Consider the following 23,903-nt stretch of genomic DNA (forward strand, 5'->3'; position numbering starts at 1 on the left):
ACTTTCCGAAGGCACGGGGGGGGTGTGTGTGTGTGTGTGTGTGTGTGTGTGTGTGTGTATGTATATATACACACTGCTCAAAAAAATAAAGGGAACACTTAAACACCACATCCTAGATCTGAATGAAAGAAATAATCTTATTAAATACTTTTTTCTTTACATAGTTGAATGTGCTGACAACAAAATTACACAAAAATAATCAATGGAAATCCAATTTATCAACCCATGGAGGTCTGGATTTGGAGTCACACTCAAAATGAAAGTGGAAAACCACACTACAGGCTGATCCAACTTTGATGTAATGTCCTTAAAACAAGTCAAAATGAGGCTCAGTAGTGTGTGTGGCCTCCACGTGCCTGTATGACCTCCCTACAGCGCCTGGGCATGCTCCTGATGTGGTGGCGGATGGTCTCCTGAGGGATCTCCTCCCAGACCTAGACTAAAGCATCAGCCAACTCCTGGACAGTCTGTGGTGCAACGTGGCGTTGGTGGATGGAGCGAGACATGATGTCCCAAATGTGCTCAATTGGATTCAGGTCTATGGAACGGGCGGGCCAGTCCATAGCATCAATGCCTTCCTCTTGCAGGAACTGCTGACACACTCCAGCCACATGAGGTCTAGCATTGTCTTGCATTAGGAGGAACCCAGGGCCAACCGCACCAGCATATGGTCTCACAAGGGGTCTGAGGATCTCATCTCGGTACCTAATGGCAGTCAGGCTACCTCTGGCGAGCACATGGAGGGCTGTGCGGCCCCCCAAAGAAATGCCACCCCACACCATGACTGACCCACCGCCAAACCGGTCATGCTGGAGGATGTTGCAGGCAGCAGAACGTTCTCCACGGCGTCTCCAGAGTCTGTCACATGTGCTCAGTGTGAACCTGCTTTCATCTGTGAAGAGCACAGGGCGCCAGTGGCGAATTTGCCAATCTTGGTGTTCTCTGGCAAATGCCAAACATCCTGCACGGTGTTGGGCTGTAAACACAACCCCCACCTGTGAACGTCGGGCCCTCATACCACCCTCATGGAGTCTGTTTCTGACCGTTTGAGCAGACACATGCACATTTGTGGCCTGCTGGAGGTCATTTTGCAGGGCTCTGGCAGTGCTCCTCCTGCTCCTCCTTGCACAAAGGCGGAGGTAGCGGTCCTGCTGCTGGGTTGTTGCCCTGCTACAGCCTCCTCCACGTCTCCTGATGTACTGGCCTGTCTCCTGGTAGCGCCTCCATGCTCTGGACACTACGCTGACAGACACAACAAACCAACCTTCTTGCCATAGCTCGCATTGATGTTCCATCCTGGATGAGCTGCACTACCTGAGCCACTTGTGTGGGTTGTAGACTTCGTCTCATGCTACCACTAGAGTGAAAGCACCGCTAGCATTCAAAAGTGACCAAAACATCAGGCAGGAAGCATAGGAACTGAGAAGTGGTCTGTGGTCCCCACCTGCAGAACCACTCCTTTATTGGGGGTGTCTTGCTAATTGCCTATAATTTCCACCTGTTGTCTATTCCATTTGCACAACAGCATGTGAAATTTATTGTCAATCAGAGTTGCTTCCTAAGTGGACAGTTTGATTTCACAGAAGTGTGGTTGACATGGAGTTACATTGTGTTGTTTAAGTGTTCCCTTTATTTTTGTTGAGCAGTATACACACACACACACACACACACACACACACACACACACACACACACACACACACACACACACACACACACACACACACACACACACACACACACACACACACACACACACACACACACACACACACACACACACACACACGTTTGTTGTGAAATGCCAGTTTGGAGAGAATCACCCAGTCACCACCTCTCCTGTGTGTTTACAGGTTGATGTCCTGTTGAGATCATCTGCAGAAGCAGCAGCACACAGCAGAGGAGCTATAAATAGCCCCAGGGTCCACCAGTAGCATGGGAGGAAATAACAAAATGGGCCTGACATGAAAACCTGGCAATCTATTCAACAGGATTATACTCCTCTTCCTGCACTAAACAACATTATCGTAATGAGGTAAATCGAATAAGGAGAGGCTGCAGTGCTGTGGATAGCTCCAATACAGCCAGGGGATGGGTGCACTGCACCGTTTTCTCTTGGGACAATACTAAGTAAATCTGACAATGGTTCTGAATCTTCTTAGTGCAGAGATACAACTCAGCCAGGGGTGTCAACCTCATTCCATGGAGGGCCTAGTGTCTGCTGGTTTTAGGTTTTTCCTTTTCAATTAAGACCTAGACCAGAGGTTTTTTATTTTATTTCACAGTTCCTGTGGTTCCCAAATGGTGGGGCGCACCCCGAGAAACTCAGTCCGGCTTTCAACTTACTCTTGAAAGTTGTAATTGGGTAGTGCATCATCTGTTTCTCGTCATGTTAGTCATTGTATACCTAAGAGAGCTATTTAGAACTTGTCAGAAATGTCCAAAATCAACTAACCCATGTCAGCTAACATTTTTTAGCCCATAGATTGTTGTAATGTTTGAGTCACTGAAATATCACGAGACATGGCAAAATGTATATAAATTGCAAAAAAATGTACTTTAAATCTGCTAAATGATCTCTGTACCCATTGAAAAAATTGCAGAATTTAATCTTTAAACGTACAAAATTGTCTCTCCACCAACAATAAGGGTGTAAACGATTTGTGTGATGAACAGTGCTTGTGCACATAGAAATAGATGTGAGGGGCGCAGGATGTTCTCCAATGCTGGAAGGAGGGCCTGAGTGAAAACGTTTGGGAACGCCTGACTTAGACAACTAGATGAGAAGAGTTCCTTAATAATCAGTGACCTTAATTCATCAATCAAGTACAAGAGAGGAGTGAAAACGCGCAGGCCCTGAGTGGAATGAGTTTGACATGTGAACTAGGCTATTAATCTGTCAGAACACGGGGTTAAAAAGGTAGGCTATTTTTTCCTCTGAAAAATAGAAAAAAGGCAATTACCACAAGCTTCAAAATAACCTTGGGACTCCTCACAATATACACTATAGTAAACGCCTGGTCTGACTTCTATCACCAATGTTCAACGATATGCGACTCATTTCAGGAAACTAGGTGTATGTCGCACGTCACTATGTGTTTACCACATGGCCTCACATGTGAATCCATAGATATGGGCGGGACTAAGTCTTAAGAGGGTGTGAACGATGCTGAATGGGTGTAGACAAAGAAGAGCCCACCAGTAGGTACCAAAACATTAAAGGGGCATTTTCTCAAAAGTGGGGTTGCAAGTTTCTCAACTTTCAAAGCAGAATTACTTTCCCATTGTTCCGCAACTGCAGTGTATGATATAGCATTTTCTAGCTCTGAGTCTCTACTTTTATCTAATGTAAAAAACAATTTCAAATTTTGGAACATAAAACCGAATCAAGGCGGTCGGTCACATATGATCTGACGTGATCAGAAACTATTATATTTGGGGTCTCGTCCAGGATCTGGACTTTGATATAGAGCGCGTTACTTTGCTTAGAACAATGGGACAGACTAAAGACACTCACCTCCACCTCGCAGGGGAACTGGCTTCCATCCAGCATGGTCACATGACATATCACCAGCTTCACCTTCTTGGTCAGTTTCAGTGGCGACTTGATAAAATAACGTCCTTCCTCGGGCTTCAAGCTCTCTTCCTGGTCTTTCTTCTCTCCTCCTTCCTCTGTCTCTTTTTTCTCCTCCTCCGCTGCACTCTTCTTCTGAGATTTCTCTGATGCTTTCTCCTCCTTAGCAGGCTAGACACAAATCACCAAGAGGAGAATCAGAGACAGAACAACCCTTTAAATCCATGCAGGCCATTTTGTCAGTGATATGTCAAAGAGTAGCCTAGTTCTGCTTAGTGCCATAGATTGTTGGCACAGCTCTGTGAGAACGATGAGTGTAACTTTTATCGCAGTACACACCACTTTTAACCAGCAGAACTCGTGTTTTCCATTGGCCTGATCACCGCAGATGATGTCATCGGGTGGATAACATTTTTAACATTGACAAGGGCTTGGGTTTGGCTGGAATATGGACAAGCACAATGAGATGTTTCTCCTGCAGCATAATAGCTTGCAGGGATCCAACATAATACAAACGTCTTATTAAATAATATCTATAAATGACCAATAAGGAGAACATGCAACATCTCTATACTAATACACACCCCTTACCGTCTCTCCATCATCTTTGCATTGGTTTTTCAATTAAACTATTCTCAGATTTAGATGGATTCCTGGCAGGTGAGAACCCAGATTACTATGTTTATTGTAGCTTTACTTATCGAGATGGTCTTCTGGTACCTTCTCTGTGACTGTTGAATAATACTGTATCAACAGACATTGTTTATAACGCATAACTCCTAACCTCAGGGTTGCAAAGGATGAACCTTGGCAGAGAGCTCTAGTGGATTGAGATGGTCTGCTTCTCTGCTGGCTTGCTGTGGTTGAATCAGTTTGTGTGACTGCAAATTCAACCATGACACACTATTGTCAGCAAACCAGCAGAGAAGCAGACCATCTCGATAAGTAAAGCTACAGTAAACATAGTAATCTGGGTTCTCACCTGCCAGGAATCCATCTAAAATCTGAGAATAGTTTAATTGAAAAACCAATGCAAAGATAATGGAGAGACAGTAAGGGGTGTGTAGAGTATTTATATAGCGAATATAGGCTAGCATACCCGAGTTTCTGCACTGCCAGTGGAATGAGTCTCCTCTTGTTCCTCTGAATTCACTTCCTCTTTCTGTTCTTGCTCCGCCTCGCCGTTCACTTGCTCTTCTTCAACCTGTGGCACAGCTGCTGTGGTCGATGATGTCTGCTCTGCTTTGGCATGCTCCGCCTTCTCACCCTCCTCCTTCACCAGGACCACATCTCCCTCTTCCTTGGGCGTCGCCTGGCTCTCTTTGGGTCCCACCGCGCTCTGAGACTTTTGCCTCTTAAGCCATGGAGGGAGGAACCTGGAGATGCCCTTCTTCTCTGAAGCTGGTGGTGAGACTGAGGGGTCCTCTCCCGCTGGTCCTGTGGCGTTGTCGGTAGGCTGGGCCTCCTCCTGGTTCTCCTTTGCCTCTGCTGAGTCTGTGGCCAGAGCGGGGCTTTCGTTGGACTGCTCGGCGGCCTCAACGGCCTTGACCTCGTCTGTCTGGTTGGTGGCTGGTGGTTCAGGTTCTGCAGGCTGCTCCTCCGCCTTCTCCGGCTCTTTTTTCACCTCCGTTTCAGATCCTACCTCTGTCGTCATGGTCCACAGTCACACTTCACACAGAGAAAGAGAGATGGGAAACAGAGTTAAACCAGGAGAAGATAACACAGCTAGTGATGTGAGTACATATGATAGTCTATTAGCAAACGGGTGTAGATGTCATGTTGCAGGTAGGTCAAAGTGTATATCAATTCTACACGTTATTTTTCTTATCATGCAACACAACTGATAAAACAAAGACGCAATAATATCAGCTGTACGTTTGTCAGCCGTGATTCATTTCGACAGATTTCGCTGACATAAATATTGGAGCTTACTAAAATGGCATGTGCGGTGGCCATCGATGGCTGGTTGCTAAGGAGCTAACTGCATCCCCCACCAGAGAGGAGCAGTAGCCACAGGCAGAACCAGGCTTCAACCCAAATATCAGTGACAAGGACGCAGCACTGTACAGCGCACTTACTCAACATGACAACAGGAATCAAAAGTTGAGAGATTCAGGTTTGCCACACCCCTCCCCGTTTCACAGAAAAGGGCACAGCTCAAAATAAAATCATGGAATGACAGAGCCGAGAATCTGGATAATGGTGTTAGGAGTTTCTTGGAGAATGTGAATCCGACAGATTGTGTTGGAAGCGTCATGTTCCAGAGAGAAGGACATACAGGTGAAGTCGGAAGTTTACATACACTTAGGTTGGAGTCATTAAAACTCGTTTTTTAACCACTCCACAAATTTCTTGTGAACAAACTATAGTTTTGGCAAGGCGGTAAGGACATCTACTTTGTGCATGACAAGTCATTTTTCCAACAATTGTTTACAGACAGATTATTTCACTTATAATTCACAGTATCACAATTCCAGTGGGTCAGAAGTTGACATACACTAAGTTGACTGTGCCTTTAAACAGCTTGGAAAATTCCAGAAAATGTCATGGCTTTAGAAGCTTCTGATAGGCTAATTGACATCATTTGAGTCAATTGGAGGTGTATCTTTGGATGTATTTCAAGGCCTACCTTCAAACTCAGTGCCTCTTTGCTTGACATCATGGGAAAATCAAAAGATATCAGCCAGGACCTCATTAAAAAAAATAATTATAATAATAATAATAATTGTAGACCTCCACAAGTCTGGTTCATCCTTAGGAGCAATTTCCAAACGCCTGAAGGTACCACGTTCATCTGTACAAACAATAGGACGCAAGTATAAAACACCATGGGACCATGCAGCCATCATACCGCTCAGGAAGGAGACGCGTTCCGTCTCCTAGAGATGAACGTACATTGGTGGGAAAAGTGCAAATCAATCCCAGAACAACAGCAAAGGACCTTGTGAAAATGCTGGAGGAAATGGGTACAAAAGTGTCTATATCCACAGTAAAACAAGTCCTATATCGACATAACCTGAAAAGCCACTCAGCAAGGAAGAAGCCACTGCTCCAAAACCGCCATAAAAAAAAAAGCCAGACTACGGTTTGCAACTGCACATGTGGAGAAAGATCGTACCATTTGGAGAAATGTCCTCTGGTCTGATGAAACAAAAATAGACCCGTTTGGCCATAATGACCATTGTTATGTTTGGAGGAAGAAGGGGGAGGCTGGCAAGCAAAAGAACACCATCCCAACCGTGAAGCATGGGGGTGGCAGCATCATGTTTTGGGGGTGCTTTGCTGCAGGAGGGACTGGTGCACTTCACAAAATAGATGGCATCATGAGGATGGACAATTATGTGGATATATTGATGCAACATCTCAAGACATCAGTCAGGAAGTTAAAGCTTGGTCGCAAATGGGTCTTCCAAATGGACAATGACCGCAAGCATACATTCCAAAGTTGTGGCAATATGGCTTAAGGACAACAAAGTCAAGGTATTGGAGTAGCCATCACAAAGCCCTGACCTCAATCCTATAGAAAATGTGTGGGCAGAACTGAAAAAGCATGTGCAAGCAAGGTGGCCTACAAACCTGACTCAGTTACACCAGCTCTGTTAGGAGGAATGGGCCAAAATTCACCCAACTTATTGTGGGAAAGTTGTGGAAGGCTTCCCAAAACATTGGACCCAAGTCAAACAATTTAAAGGCAATGCTACCAAATACTAATTGAGTGCATGTAAACTTCTGACCCACTGGGAATGTGATATAAAAGCTGAAATAAATATTCTCTCTACTATTATTCTGACATTTCACATTCTTAAAATAAAGTGGTGATCCTAACTGACCTATGACAGGGAATTTGTACTAGGATTAAATGTCAGGAATTGTGAAAAACTGAGTTTAAATGTATTTGGCTAAGGTGTATGTAAACTTCCAACTTCAACTCTACCCTCTGAAATGAAATGGACAAAGTGCTGCAGGTTAGAGCAATGACTCAGCCAGTCTCCATAGAGACGAATTCACTTAAATTATCTACCCTGACTAAATCAGTTTATTTCCTTTCTCCTGATAAATGTGATTGTATTGAAAATATTGTTTTTTGTAAAAGAGATTAACCTTAGCTAGCTACCTATAGATACACTAGGCAACACGCAGGGGGATTTATAAATAGAAAATGGTCCCTCGCGCATGACTGGCCACTGGGTTGAGGGAGAGAAGCCATTTTATGGTCATCTTTGGGGTTCTGCAAATTTTATAGCAGGTCATGTGACAACATTGACACAGGAATTAAGGAAGGCAGCAACTGAGAAGACTCAGGGGAACGGTTGAAAATGTAACCAAGGAAAGGACATTCTAGTATTATTCTAGCAATAATTAAAAAGGGCGAGGGACACATTGGTATCAAAATGTAACGGAATGAACTGGCTAGGACACATTTCGGGCTTCTTCAGATCAGATTAGTCTTAATGAAGTTAAACTGAAGTAAAAGACCTCTGCAACAAATAAAATGACAGAGCCCAAAAAGTAAACTGTGTAGATGACATGCATCACCCGTGAGAAACTTAACCCAATGAATGGCATCGTAATGGACACTGTTTCCTCACTGATGTGTGGGCTACATTTAGGACACACATACAGAAACAAATGAAGACATGCTGTGTAGGCCTAGGCTACACATCAAATTGTTCAAATTTGACCTATAAATCACAATCTATTCTAAAGAAATAGGCTACATCTAGGCCTAATCTAATCAAGAAAATACTATTTTGAGTTTAAACATCAATTCACTGTGAATAATGCCCCTTGAATGTAGGGCAGGCTCAGCCTGGAATATGAAATCACAACAGAGATGACCTGAAATAGAATATTATGTTTAATACTATAGCCTGCAGGTTCAAAACTCAACCTTGCCACAGGGGAGTGACTAGCTCGGCCATTCAGTGGCATTATGGCCTGGCCACCCCAGCAGTGTGCAGGCTAAATCACAAATCTGCAAACGCTTGCACATCATGGGAGTTTGTGAAACAACACAGCCTGTCAGAACCAATCAAGGTCCTTGTCAGCAAAAAACTAAATGGTGTCTCTATAGAAAGAGATGTGACTGATATGCTCCAATCTCATGCCATCAGATCTTTTCTTTAATAAGCTCATACCATCACAGACATAATCCAATAGACCAGAAGTCATAGATCCCCTCAACACATACTGGTCCTGGAGGTGGGTTATGGTAAGCCTAAGTGTTTTTGCTTGTAAAAACATGCGTCTCTGTTTACATCGTCTATATAATCATCAATTACCCTAGGAGAACTGTGGGTGTGACAGTCAGATGTATTTTAATAAGCGCGTGTGTGTGTGTGCGTGTGTTTGCTGTACACATCCAGCTCAAGTGTAGGCTACATGGAGGTGTTGAGTGATGAGGGACTTGGCTTATCTCCAGTCGTATCAAACCCTTCACCACAAAAGCCTATTGCTTCATTACACTAATTAGGTACGTTTGGACAATTAAGTGTACACCGACTGCACAGACAACATGTATACAATAAGGAAATGATTTTCTTGTTACAGACACTCACTGTGACAGTCTCTAGCTAGGTTTCCATCCAATTGAGAATATAAAAAAAATCTGCATTAAGATCTTTTCCTCACCAATGGTGTTTCTCCACCAAATTGACTTGTTGTAGATAAAAATCAGTGTGTAATGACAAAGTGCACATAAAATGACCTTTTTTTTATTAAGTTTTTATGTACGAAAAAAAGTGTCATGTGTTTCCATTGAATTTTCAACTCTACCGCGTTAAATAGCAAATGTGCCTACTCTGATCTTGGCACGTGCGCTCTAGCCAACAACTCGCAGATACAGTGTGGGTAGTCTTGTCTACATGAGATTATGGATAAGAGTGAGCATATTTGTATTTATCAAGGGCAGTCAAGCGTCGATCATTATGTCACCAGAATAAGACCAATATTGACTGGAAAGGAGCATTAAGCTTACTCACCGTGCACTTTCACCACCCTGTGAAGTTCAGCACTTATTTCATTTGAAGCCTAATAAAACTGCATAGTTTCGAGTCGTAGTGGGAGGACCACACACACACACCATATCATTGTGTGATTCCAAGTTTACTTCGGTATGATGGTTCTTATAATCAATATTTGCTCAAACTGTTTCCACCGCAATCTCTCACATACATTTTACCGACACAAAAAGATCCCACACGCCGGATAAACAAATTGTCGGCATTTAATACAATTGTACCGAAAACGTCCTGTTTCCATCACAGCTGTTGTGATTTTTTTATACTCTGACTTTACTTGGATGAAAACGTGGTTTGTGATAATCTCTCTGGTCATTCCCAATTGACTGCACTGTGTTTGTCGTTATTGTACTGTTCAATGTGAAAATCATTATAGTCTAGGTAGTGCAGAGAGCAGTCTGCAGCTAAGCGTGCTGCTGTACTGGCTGGCTGGCGATTGTTTTGCCTAGCGTCTGCGCCCTACGATGCATATCGTACCGGGAATGCTGCAGCTTCGAAAGGATCTGCGACAAGCAGGCTTTCATTTCCCCTTTATCCCACGACTCCACCCCAGCCTCCAATAAAAATGACATCCCCCAATAGTGGCAGAAGAATACTATGAAAAAGCTGCCATGGCTTCCATTCGGTTTCATCTTTAGACACAGGTTAGCTGTTTTATTGTAGCACGGTGTTGTGTTTGTGTATCAAGCGATTGAAAGAAACGCCCTCGCATCTCCTCGCTTTGTGACAATACCACATGGGGAATTTTCTATCACCAACAGAGCACACATGCGTAAGGAATACTTAAGTCATAACCCCACACACACACACACACACACACACACACACACACACACACACACACACACACACACACACACACACACACACACACACACACACACACACACACACACACACACACACACACACACACCACAATGATGTGCTTGGGAAAACAAGGGTGTCACTGCAACAACAACCAAGACAACGCCCCACACTGATTAGTCCAATCAAAACTCATTAAAAGCGGGTACATTGACTAGCTAAAGTCAAATTGCCAGGAAATTATTTTCAAATTCCAAAGCAAAATATTTGGTTTATCCCCATATCTACTCAACCTTATGAACCACAAGTTCCTGGAATGGCTGCGTCCTGAGCACTCTGTGTCTGGCTAAACTCAAATCAGCTGAACTGACATTCTATCAAAGTGAACGGATGATGAACTGCATTGACTATTAGCCAGCCACGTCAGCCTCAGAGCAGTAGCCTCAGTACAGTAAGCCAGTGCACAACTGTGGTGCGAGTACTAAGTAGCGCCTTACCGTGATCTCTCCCCTCTGATGTCCGACTCAGACTTTCCTTTCTTGTCACCTTCCTGTGCTCTATTCCAGCTGATCAGCTTCCTGCTCTACACGCTGCGGTCATTACCGCACTCAGCACCAAACTCAGGGGGACAGACAGAGCCAGAGAGAAGAATGAGGCTGAGAGAGAGGGAGCCAAACGTGATAGAGAGAGATAATGGGGAGGGAGGAGGGAGAGAGTGAACGAAGGAGGCAGACCCCACCCCTGCTGTGCATGTGCCAAGAGAGGGGTTGTTAGTGGACACTTGCATTCAGGGATCTCTCTCCTCGTCAGTAGTGTCCTCTCCTGTCTCCTCGGGGGACACTTCAATCCAAAGCTAGTTTAACAGTCTCAAACCAGCTCTGTGCAGCAGAAGATAACTAACCACAAGCTTTAACATGCGGACCCACTGTGGTTTGACGCCCATCTAACCTAAATGACTGGAGTTTAAAGAACTGAGGAGCCAGTCCTCAAACAATCCAGTTTTACACACCATTCCAGAGCATAGACAAGAGGTAGGCCTATTCTCAGCACAAGAGGCTTACAGTACAAGAATCAAAAGTTCTCTAACTCTATTATTCTAATGGTGTAAGCAGGCGCTGCCCTAAATTACTTTGCCAAAGCTTTATCCCAGTATTAGTGCTAACATCACACATTATACTTCTATTAATTTATACTTATGCAAACATTTTTATATTCTACTGCCATTTACTTTATGTTCGTATTGTTATCTTGTATAATTTCTTATTGTTGTTGCATTGTCGAGAAGGAAGCTGTATTTAGTTGGACGATATATACAATGAGTATCCTGTACATCCAACTAATAAACTTGAAAACATTGGGTGACAGATGGAAGACCTCAAGTCATTTCAATGTACAGTGAAACAGCTGGATCTACAGTACACACGATAGTGGGAGTTAATAGCCATGTGTCCAACATGGTACAGTAATACACCAGAGAATGGAGCACTTTTGGAGGGGCACTCTGAAGAGTCGGTATCCTCAAAGTGTGCACTATGAAGGGGTCCATGTCCCAAGAGAGATCAAAGCTGTGTGTCGTACCGAAGCCACAGCATTGGGAAGGTCACCACAGGATTAAACTAAGAGGAATGTCCAGACGCCCCAAAGGATGAAAATACCACAGACAAAGATGTTCATTTCCCTGGGTCTCATGGCACGAAGTGTACATTTCATCTTTCCTCTGAAGCCTTTGGCGACTGTATCGAAGCACACCAAGTACAGATTTCTTTATTGGAGGTCAAACAATGAGTTCGGCTGTTAAATGGATACGGGGAAGAGCAAAAAGCCACAAGTTCCAGAACTGAAGCATTTATTTTGAACCACGTCTAAACCAAACTTTATCTGGGATTTAGGAGAGTTGCTATAGCAACAGGAAGTTCACAGTTGTGCATGCATCTCACACTTACCTCGGCAGTGACACACACAGCAAGGGTCTCAACGGCAGGATAAAAGCCTGTTTGAATCAATGTCGCTCTAGAGTTCAGACCCGAGTATGTGAGCGGAGCTGGAGCGGAGAGACAAATTTGACTGGAGATTGGAGCGAGTTACCCAAAGGCTGGAGCGTCAGCCTTCTTACCCGCTCCAATTTCACTCCAGTACTGCTCATTTAATGAACTCCGGGCATGCCCGGCTCAGCATGCTTTTGTAGGCTACATGTGTGCTGCTATAGCCCCTTCTTTTAACTATTGTCATGGAGTTTGGTAAATATTTTCTTAAATAATTTTTTTAAAAAAAAAGGATAAAACACACAGGTGCACATCAAGGTGACTTACAAGATGAGGACCAAGAGCATGAGAGGGAGTGCGGTGATGTAGTGTCCACAACTAAAGAATCATTGTGGAATCTGAAAAGACACATATCCCAAAAGGTGTAGTACGTGCACATAACATAAAGAAAACAAGGTGGGTAGCTAGCTAAGTGTTTCATTGTAGCAAAGTATTTATTTTTTATATCTGATCTCTTAAAAGTTTAGTTCATTTTTATTCTATTATCTATACAATAAGGTATCACTGATTTTGGCCCAATAGGACTGACATATTAGCTCTTTCACAGAGCTTTCTATTTTGATAGGGTTATTTTGCATAAAACGTTTAGGCCTAGCTATAGAGAAATACAAAAACAACAACTGCATCCCTACCCAGGCTGGCAGGAGTGTCCCGAAGGGCTCCGGAAGCGCAGAGAGGGTATCCTCCACTGCTGGCCTGCTCTCCAGGCACCATCACATGACTCTGGCCAAACTAGCGTTTCTAAAAGTGAAAGGCACTAATTCGCAGCCTATATGTGCAATTTAGACTATAATGATTTAATACAATGAAGAGTTGATTAAATGCTGAGCGCTTAAAAGGGATAATCCACCCCAAACTCCTATGATTAAAAGTAAAAATGTGAGGAAAACGAATTGAACAATTTTCATTTTGCCGTTATAACAAGGTTGGTAGAAACGTTTTTGGAAATCTGTTGCAGCTCAAGTCTACAACAAAACCCAGAATGCAATGCGCTCACTCGCTCTCGCTGCGCAAATTACATTTCTTACCCAAAGAGATACTTTTGAGAAGAGAAACTCCATTAGAATCGTATTATTTACGTTGTCCATGCTTCATCAATGGACCGTGTACTGCATTCTGGGCAATTCTGGGACAAGGAACGCTCTAAATCAAGGAGTGAATGGGAATCAATTGGGTGCTAGCTAAAAAAAATAAAAAATGAACATTAGCACAAATTTCGTTTACAATAAGTACAACATTGCCAGTCTTTTCCAAGATGTGAGAAAATTAACTTCTCTGTAATATTAACTCAGCAAAAAGAGAAACGTCCCTTTTTCAGGACCTTGTCTTTCAAAAGACAATTCGTAAAAATCCAAATAACTTCAGATATTCATTGTAAAGGGTTTAAACACAGAACAAGCATGGGAAACAATTAACCATAAACAATTAATGAACATGCACCTGTGGAACGATCGTTAAGACACTAACAGCTTCCAGACGGTAGGCAATTAAGGTCACAGTTATGAAAATGTAGGACACTAAAGAGGCCTTTCTACCGACTCTGACAAACACCAAAAGAAAGATGCCCAGGGTCCCTGCTCATCTGCATGAATGTGCCTTAGGCATGCTGCAAGGAGGCATGAGGACTGCAGATGTGGCCAGGGCAATAAATTACAATGTCCATACTGTGAGACGCCTAAGACAGCGCTACAGGGAGACAGGACGGACAGCTGATCATCCTCACAGTTGCAGACCATGTGTAACACCTGCACAGGATCGGTACATCACACCTGCAGGACAGGTACAGGATGGCAACAACTGCCCGAGTTACACCAGGAACGCACAATCCCTCCATCAGTGCTCAGACTGTCCGCAACAGGCTGAGAGAGGCTGGGCTGAGGGCTTGTAGGCCTGTTGTAAGGCAGGTCCTCACCAGACATCACCGGCAACAATGTCGCCTATGGGCACAAACCCACCATTGCTGGACCAGACAGGACTGGCGAAAAGTGCTCTTCACTGACAAGTCGCAGTTTTGTCTCACCAGAAATGTCCGGGAACTTGCAGGTGCCTTGGTGGAAGAGTGGGGTAACATCTCACAACAAAACCTGGCAAATCTGGTGCAGTCCATGAGGAGGAGATGCACTGCAGTACTTAATGCAGCTGGTGGCCACACCAGATACTGACTGTTACTTTTGATTTTGACCCACACTTTGTTCAGGGACACATTATTCCATTTCTGTTAGTCACATGTCTGTGGAACTTGTTCAGTTTACGTCTAAGTTGTTGAATCGAACCTCATGTTAATGCAAATATTTACACGTTAAGTTTGATAAAAATAAACGCAGTTGACAGTGAGGACTTTTTTTGCTGAGTTTAGCTTTGGAATCGGGACACTACGTACTTGAGGAAATTAGGCAGGTTTCTTGAATCATACCCCGACTTTGAGAAGGGATAACGTGACGATTAGCTTAGCAACCGCGTGACGCAGCATGACAAAGTGAATGCAATGCGTCGACTGTCAGTTGGGTGTGTAGTTTCTCCATTCATTGCCCAATGGGATTCCTATCGCCTCCTTTGTGGGAAACAGATTAGAGACACACAGGGTGCATCGCGACATGGTACTTGAACGAGAAACAGTTGAATAATTGAGTTTGTTTAATAGTTTAGGTTTAGCACATCTAAGCGAAATATATACTTTATCAAGATGATCTAAAATGGATGGATGCATTCTAAACAAGTACGTACATACATACCATCTATTGGCTGAATTGACAATCTGGAGTGCAGGTCATTGTTGTAAAAGCGTTATTAAAATGTGATAGGGGATGACACCATCTCCAGTGACGAGAATTTTGTACCTATGCCACGTTCCTACACGATTTCCTCATTTTCACAGACCGACCACTTAGAAGTTAAATCATGTAGAAATGTTTTATTTTACCCACTGATAGAACATTGGCTTTTACCAAATTGACAGGAGTTTCATGACTTGTCTTTCTGGGGGTGGATTATTATTTTTAGGCTTCTGCCAGCCTAATGTGTTGCACTCGCAAATGCTTCAAATTATTTCTTTGTAGGCTAGAACCTTGAAATAGGCTAATAATATAGCCTAAATAATTAACTTTCCTCCCTACTTAGGCTACATGTTTGGCTCCTGACCTATTCAATAGGGGTTTAATGGTTCACCAAACCCACGGTTGGGTAAGTATTGTGGTTTTTGGGTCACGGTTCGGTTACAGTACAGCAGAAAAATGAAATTCCAATAGTTACTATAGGTAATTGTTGTTTATTTGGCGGACCCGAGGACGATCAGTTCTGTATAGACGTGGTCGGGTTCGAGTGAGGGAAGCAGCAGAACAGTCCATTTGTAAGCTACTTTATTAACCTTAGCTGATACAGCCCGAGGGACAGCAGGCAGAGGGGCCTTGCAGTGTGTGTACTGTACTGTGAGCGAGAAACGGGAGCAAGGAGTGAGGGAGGGGGAGGAAGCAACCAACTGAGCCGAATGGCGCTTTCAGACTAACTTCTTGCTTGTAATACTATACTGAACAAGAATATAAAAACGCAACATGTAAAGTGTTGGTCCCATGTTCCATGAGCTGAAATAAAAAGATCCCAGAAATGCTCCATACAAAAAGTTTCTCAAAAATATTTGTTCACATCCCTGTTAGTGAGCACTTCTCCTTTGCCAAAATAATCCATCCATCTGACAGGTGCAGCATGTCAAGAAGCTGATTAAACAGCATGATCATTGCACAGGTGCACCTTGTGTTGGGGACAATAAAAGGCCACTAAAATGTGCAGTTGTGTCACAACACAATACCACAGATGTCTCAAGTTGAGCGAGCGTGCAATTGGCATGCTGACTGCAGGTATGTCCACCAGGGCTGTTACCAGAGCATTTAATACACATTTTTCTACCATAAGCCGCCTCGGTTGTTTTAAAGAATTTGGCAGTACATCCAACCGGCCTCACAACCGCAGACATGTATCGCATCGTGTGCGCGAGTGGTTTGCTGATGTCAACGTTGTGAACAGAGTGCCCCATGGTGGCGGTGGGGTTATGGTATGGGCAGGCAGGCCTAAGCAATGGACAACGAACACAATTTCATTTTATTGTTGCCAATTTGAATGCACAGAAATACCGTGACAAAATTCTTATTTACAATGACGGCCTACACTGGCTAAACCCTAACCCAGAAGACGCTGGGCCAATTGTGCGCTGCCCTATGGGACTACCAATCACAGCTGGTTGTGATACAGCCTGGAATCGAACCAGGGTCTGTAGTGACGCCTCTAGCACTGAGATGCAGTGCCTTACACCGCTGCGCCACTCGGGAGCCAAATTCCTGGAAGGTGATAACCTTTCTTTTTTTTAAGGTATTTGTGACCAACAGATGGATATCTGTATTCCCAGGCATGCAAAATCCATATATTACAGGCTAATTAATGTATTTTTTTTTTTTACTGATTTCCTTATATGAACTATAACTCTGTAAAATTGGACCTCCTTTGTTTATATTTTAAATTGTTAACAAACACGCACCCATAAAGAAAATGAGAATTAAAAACCAAGTTCAGGCCCTGGTTCGACCATTATCTAGCAGAGTTACTCCACCTCAAGAATTCCATTTGGTGAAATGCTCGGCCCACGCATACTCAGGCAGACTGGCTCTCGTTCAGGCAAATGAGAAATAAGTGCACAGGCTCTCCGGAAGGCTAAAGTTACATACTTTAAGGAGCAGTTCTCTCTCTGAAGGTCTAACCAAGAAGTTCTGGAAAATGGTGAAAGACCTGGAGAATAAACCCTCCTCCTCACAGCTGCCCATGTCCCTTAACATTGATGATTTGGTTGTTACTGACAAGGAGCACATGGCTGAGCTCTTTAAAATCACCACTTCCTTAAGTCAGGATTCCTAATTGACTGGATCTGCTATTTTTATACATTATAACTGGAACCTCTATCAGAAGCTAGCCAGCTAAATAGCTACTAGTCACTGTTAGCCACGGCTAGCGGTCTTCACCTTTAGCTCGGTCACCAGCCAGCCTGCACAGAGGGAAATTAACCCAGAGCATATCGGACTGCATTTCTTCACATCACCGGATTCCTGCCGCAAGCTCTGGGCCATTTACAATGGATCATCACAGCTAGCTAGCTGCAATCTGAGTGGCTACCGCTGGCTTCCGCCTCTGTCCCGAATGTAAACACCAGTTAGGCCTAGCTCAAGGCTATCTCCCGGCTAGCGAAAGAGGTATACCCACTAATTCGTGGGTTACAATACCTCTTTTGCCAATTGGCCTGGACCCTTCATTGGCGACACGGAGTCCCGCCGATCCGCCATGACTGGTCTGCCAACGTAATAGTCCGATGTGGTATCAACAAGCTTTTCTGTTGCAATGTCACCGGAGACCCATCTGCTAGCGCCGGCCCGCTAGCTTTCTAAACGCTGTGCCTCCCGCTTGCCTAGCATAGTAGCGACTACCGAAAAGCTCCTGGACTCACCCATTGCTGCTCATTGGACCCTATGATCACTCGGCTACACATGCCTCTCTCCAATGTCAATATGTCTCGTCTTCCGCTGTCTCGGTTAGTTATTGGTTTTAGTTCACTGTAGAGCCCCTAGTCCAGCTCAACATGTCTTAGATAGCTCTTATGTCACACACCCCACACATGGGGAGACCTCACCTGGTTTAGCTGGCGTCTCCAGAGATGCAAGCTCTCTCATAATCACTCAATGACTAGGTTTACCCCCACTGTACTCCCACCCTACCATACTCGTTTGTACATTATGCCCTGAATCTATTCTACCACACGCAGAAATCTGCCTCTTTTATTCTCTGTTCCCAATGCACTAGACGACCAGTTCTTATAGCCCTTAGCCGTACCTCTGGTGATGTAGAGGTTAACCCAGGCCCTGTAGACCCCAGCATCACACCTATTCCCCAGGCGCTCTCATTTGTTGACTTCTGTAACCGTAAAAGCCTTGGTCTCATGTATGTGTTATCAGAAGCCTCCTCCATAAATTTGTTTTATTCACCTCTTTAGCACACTCCGCCAACCTTGATGTCCTAGCCGTGTCTGAATACTGGCTTAGGAAGGCCACAAATTCTGAAAATTCCATCGCCAACTACAACATTTTCCGTCAAGATAGAACTGCCAAAGGCGGCAGAGTTGCAATCTACTGCACAAATAGCATGCAGAGTTCTGTCATACTATCCAGGTCAGTGCCCAAACAGTTAGAGCTTTGACTTTAAAACAAATCCACCTTCCCAGAAATAAGTCTCACCGTTGCCGCTTGTTATAGATGCTTTCCACCTGGCTACCCCTACCCCGGGCCAACAGCTCTGCACCCCCCGCAGCAACATGCCCAAGCCCCCCCCCAAAATCCAGATAGCTGATGTTGAGAGAGTTTACACCCCTACAAATCAGCTGGGCTAGAGAATCTGGACCCTCTTTCTAAAATGATCTGCCAAAATTGTTGCAAGCCCTATTACTAGCCTGTTCAACCCCTTTCATATCATCTGAGATCCCTAAAGATTGGAAAGCTGCCGCGGTCATCCCTCTCTTCAAAGGGGGAGACACTAGACCCAAACTGTTAGACCCATCCTGCCCTGCTTTTCTAAGGTCTTCGAAAGCCAAGTTAACAAACAGATCACCGACCATTTTGAATCCCACCGTACCTTCTTCGCTATACAATCTGGTTTCCGAGCTGGTCATGGGTGCACCTCAGCCACGCTCAAGGTCCAAAACGATATCATAACCACCATCGATAAAAGACAATACTGTGCAGCCGTATTCAACCTGGCCAAGGCTTTCGACTCTGTCAATCACCGTATTCTTATCAGCAGACTCAATAGCCTTGGTTTCTCAAATGACTGCCTCGTCTGTTTCACCAACTACTTCGCAGAACGATTTGACACACTGAACTCTGAGGGCCAGTTGTCCAGACCTCTGGCAGTGCATGAGGACACCACAGGGTTCAATTCTCGGGCCAACTCTTTTCTCTCTGTGTGTGTGTCCTTCCGTGGCCTCCAACTGCTCTTAAATGCATGCTCTTCAACCGATTGCTGCCCGCACCTACCCGCCCCCCTAGCATCACTACTCTGGACACTTGACTTAAAATGTGGACAACTACAAATACCTAGGTGTCTAGTTAGACTGTAAACTCTCCTTCCAGACTCATTAAACATCTCCAATCCAAAATTAAATCTAGAATGCTGCAAAACATACCCTTGTAAAACTGACTATCCTACCGGTCCTCGACTTCAGCAATGTAATTTACAAAATAGCCTCCAACACTCTACTCAACGAATTGGATACAGTCTATCACAGTGCCATCTGTTTTGTCACCAAAGCCCCATACACTACCCACCACCGAGACCTGTATGTGCGCATTGGCAGGCCCAAGCTACATATTCGTCGCCAAACCCACTGGCTCCAGGTCATCTATAAGTCATGCTAGGTAATGTCCCGTCTTCTCAGCTCACTTGTAACCATAGCAACACCCAGCCATAGCAGTCGCTCCCGCAGGTATATTCCACTGGTCATCCCCAAAGACAACTCTTTGGCCGCCTTTCCTTCCAGTTCTCTGCTAGACTTAGGTTGGAGTCATTAAAACTCATTTTTCAACCACTCCACAAATGTCTTGTAAACAAACTATAGTTTTGGCAAGTGGGTTAGGACATCTACTTTGTGCATGACAAGTAATTTTTCCAAATTGTTTACAGAGATTATTTCACTGTATCACAATTCCAGTGGGTCAGAGGTTTACATACACTAAGTAAGACTGTGCCTTTAAACAGCTTGGAAAACTCCAGAAAATGGCATGGCTTTAGAAGCTTCTGATCATTTGAGTCAATTGGAGGTGTACCTGTGTATGTATTTCAAGGCCTACCTTCAAACTCAGTGCCTACTTACTTGACATCATGGGAAAAATCTAAAAGAAAAATCAGCCAAGACCTCAGAAAAAAAAATTATTATAGACCTCCACAAGTCTGGTTCATCCTTGGGAGCAATTTCCAAACGCCTGAAGGTACCACGTTCATCTGTATAAACAATAGGACGCAAGTATAAACACCATGGGACCGCGCAGTCATCATACCGCTCAGGAAGGAGACGCATTAGAGATGAACATACTTTGGTGCGAAAAGTGCAAGTCAATCCCAGAACAGCAGCAAAGGACCTTGTGAAAATGCTGGAGGAAAACAGGTACAAAAAAAAGTGTCTATATCCACAGTAAAACGAGTCCTAAAAAAATAAAAATAATAATAATAATAAAAATCCACATAACCTGAAAGGCCGCTCAGCAAGGAAGCAGCCACTGCTCCAAAACCGCCATAAAAAAAGCAAGACTACGGTTTGCAACTGCACATGGGGACAAAGATCGTACTATTTGGAGAAATGTCCTCTGGTCTGATGAAACAAAAATAGAACTGTTTGGCCATAATGACCATAGTTATGTTTGAAGGAAAAAGGGGGAGGATTGCAAGCCGAAGAGCATCCTCCCAAACGTGAAGCACGGGGGTGGCAGCATCATGTTGTGGGGTTGCTTTGCTGCAGGAGGGACTGGTGCACTTCACAAAATAGATGGCAGCATGAGGTTGGAAAATTGTGGATATATTGAAGCAACATCAAGACATCAGTGAGGAAGTTAAAGCTTGGTCGCAAATGGGTCTTCCAAATGGACAATGACCCCAAGGATACTTCCAAAGTTGTGGCAAAAGGGCTTAAGGACAACAAAATCAAGGTATTGGAGTGGCCATTACAAAGCCCTGACCTCATTCCTATAGAAAATTTGTGGGCAGAACTGAAAAAGCGTATGCGAGCAAGGAGGCCTACAAACCTGACTCAGTTACACCAGCTCTGTCAGGAGGAATGGGCCAAAATTCACCCAACTTATTGTGGGAAGCTTGTGGAAGGCTACACGAAATGTTATGACCCAAGTTAAACAATTTAAAAGGCAATGCTACCAAATACTAATTGAGTGTATGTAAACTTCTGACCCACTGGGAATGTGATGAAAGAAGTAAAAGCTGAAATAAATCACTACTGTTATTCTGACATTTCACATTCTTAAAATAAAGTGGTGATCCTCACTGACCTAAGACAGGGAATTTTTACTAGGATTAAATGTCAGGAATTGTTAAACTGTTTAAATATATTTGGCAGTGTATGTAAACTTTGACTTTATTGTGGTTCATATTGTGGACCGAACAGTTCGCTACAAACACTTGTACCATTACTGCCCTGCAATTTAGTGTTTATATGTTGCTTAGTACAGCATGTACAGTAGCATATTTGCAATGATGAGCTTTTCTTACTGTAACCTTTTGTTGTTTATTAAAATCACATGGTTTTAATACTTCAAAACCAAAAAGGTAGGTCCAGGTAGTCAAAAATAGATGGGTATTGGGATTTCCGACCACTCAACTCTGCTGACATACTCTGGTTCAGACACTGCTGAGAAACTCCACAACATGGGGAGATGTTAAATGTGCAGTGCCTCAGACTCAATGTTTCCAAACCCTGGTCCTCAAGTACACATTTGTTTTGTAACCCTGGACAAGCACACCTGATTCAACTTGCCAACTAATCATCAAGCCCTCAATGAGCTGAATGAGGTGTATTTGTCCAGGGCTACAACTAAACGGTGTACTGTTGGGGGTACTCAAGGACCAGAGTTGGGAAACACTGGTATAGAACAAATTGCTTTACTTAATTTAAAGTGTTGATGTTAAATTAGAAAATCATGTTATGAGATGCTGGAACAATTTTACTTGGATATTTTATGCAGAAGATCTCATTTGTTGGTCAATGCCAGTAAAACTGAAATATCTTCACTTACAAGTTTATCAATAATTTGATGAGTTTATCAAGACATAGATTTATCCCATGTGTTAAAACCCACTTGTATGCATATTGAGCCACCTACACCTAACCTCAATCTCTCTCATCTAGACATCCTTGTTTGCTTAGTAATTTCCTTTGTGGTCTATGAATTCCTCCCATAGTCACCATCCATACCTGAGGCAGTGACTGAGACCAACTTTGTCTCATCTACAATGACCTGCTGCCTGTGAGTCCACAACAATACCGTGATCAATCAGTGTCAGCCGCTGGGCTACTGTGTTCCACTGTTCCCTTCTGGCTGGCTCTCACAGGGCCTGGTTGAGCACTGAAGGACTAAGCGGTAGGCTATTTATGGTGGCTTGAAGGGAAAGATAACCGAGATAAGAGTCCTAGAATTTTACAGAGAATCCATGACCATCACTGGTTTAGATGGTGTCTGAAGGGGTGATGTAGGCCCCTAGAATAACTCCTCTCATTTCCATCAGTTACAGTATCTAAAATGCATTCAGGTCATCTTCAGCCACACACTGGCAGCTATCCATGCTTCTTTACCTGCGTCGGACACCAGAGAACACTGCAGCTAGTTAACAGTAACAATGAAGGGCATCAAATGTGGCTTCCTGTGTCTGCAAAGTTTCTCTTTGATTTGCAATTGAAAGCAGTTTGTTGATATCAAACTACACAAAGACAATAGTGTTTACTGTGTTAAGTCCACACCCAGTCTGACGGTTTAGGCTAATATTAGGTGTATCTACACATTACATCAGAGAGAAAGGTTAAATAGACAGTCACAAGTGCACATGAGCTAGAGCCTGTCCCATGGCATCACGCAACCAAGAGGGTAAAGCACAGAAACTCCAAGTCCAGAATTCATAATGCTGATATCAAGACCAACTTAAAACATGCCAAATATAGCATTGTGTGAGTCCCATTTTTCCCCCTCACATCCTCAACGGTCCTTCCCAGAGATAAAAATAAGCTCCTGGCTGCAGCACTGCCGATTTTGCTGTGTCGAGGGACAGAAATCCAGAATCAGGGCATATCACTTAACTCCAGCGTGAAGTTGCACTACATAAATCCAGCAATACATTGTGGTGACAGGACAGCTTTAGTTAATGGTTCCCTCCTCTTGGAGTCTGTTCAGCTGTTCCTAGAACTGATGCAGGGAAGGAGGGAATCCAACACCACAATGTATAGGACACAGACCCACAGAGATGCTGGGTTGATATTAGCACACTTCCTGGCCTCCGGTTTGCCCCTGAAGCATTTGGTCTCTGTTGCTCAGTGTCTGTACTAGACTTTATTTGGCCATAGATACTCCCACTGCAGGGACCCCAGTCCAGAGAGCCAACTTCCAGCTTCAACCCCTGCTCCAGACAGGGCTGGATATCATCAGCCTGCTCTGGGAGCCCACAAACACCACACAATTCAAGAAGGATTGCAAAACAGACTCATATTGAGCTCTTCTTCGTGATGTGCTTAGCCTTTTCTTTTACATGAGATTCCACACAACAACAAAAAAAGTCTGTCAGGACTTTCCCATCATCTGGGCAGGAAAACAAAAGTGTTATAATATTGGTCAGTGTCAAAATTCCAAACATTTTTTTGTAAACTGACAAATATGCAGCCAA

General features: G+C 43.8%; 1 protein-coding gene across 16 annotated transcripts in view; it reads right to left on the reverse strand.

Annotated features, from left to right (window-relative positions):
• LOC106571359 (protein 4.1) overlaps nt 1-23,903 on the reverse strand; it is a 106,571-nt gene that overhangs the window by 57,347 nt on the left and 25,321 nt on the right. For 15 of the 16 annotated variants that reach the window (XR_014380617.1, XM_082961741.1, XM_082961740.1 and 12 more), the window contains exons 2-3: nt 4,674-5,242; nt 3,518-3,745 (exon numbers count right to left, since the gene is read on the reverse strand). Coding sequence is in view for 15 of the 16 variants with exons in the window: in XM_082961741.1 (XP_082817867.1) it covers nt 3,518-3,745; nt 4,674-5,228 (783 nt within the window). In the remaining variant the exon portion in view is untranslated. Of the gene's footprint in view, nt 1-3,517; nt 3,746-4,673; nt 5,243-10,898; nt 11,056-23,903 lie in introns of those variants that run through there. The other variant, XM_082961735.1, reaches the window with a different exon arrangement.

Source organism: Salmo salar, chromosome 15, assembly GCF_965601325.2.
Source record: "Salmo salar chromosome 15, fSalSal1, whole genome shotgun sequence".
NCBI lineage: Eukaryota > Metazoa > Chordata > Actinopteri > Salmoniformes > Salmonidae > Salmo > Salmo salar.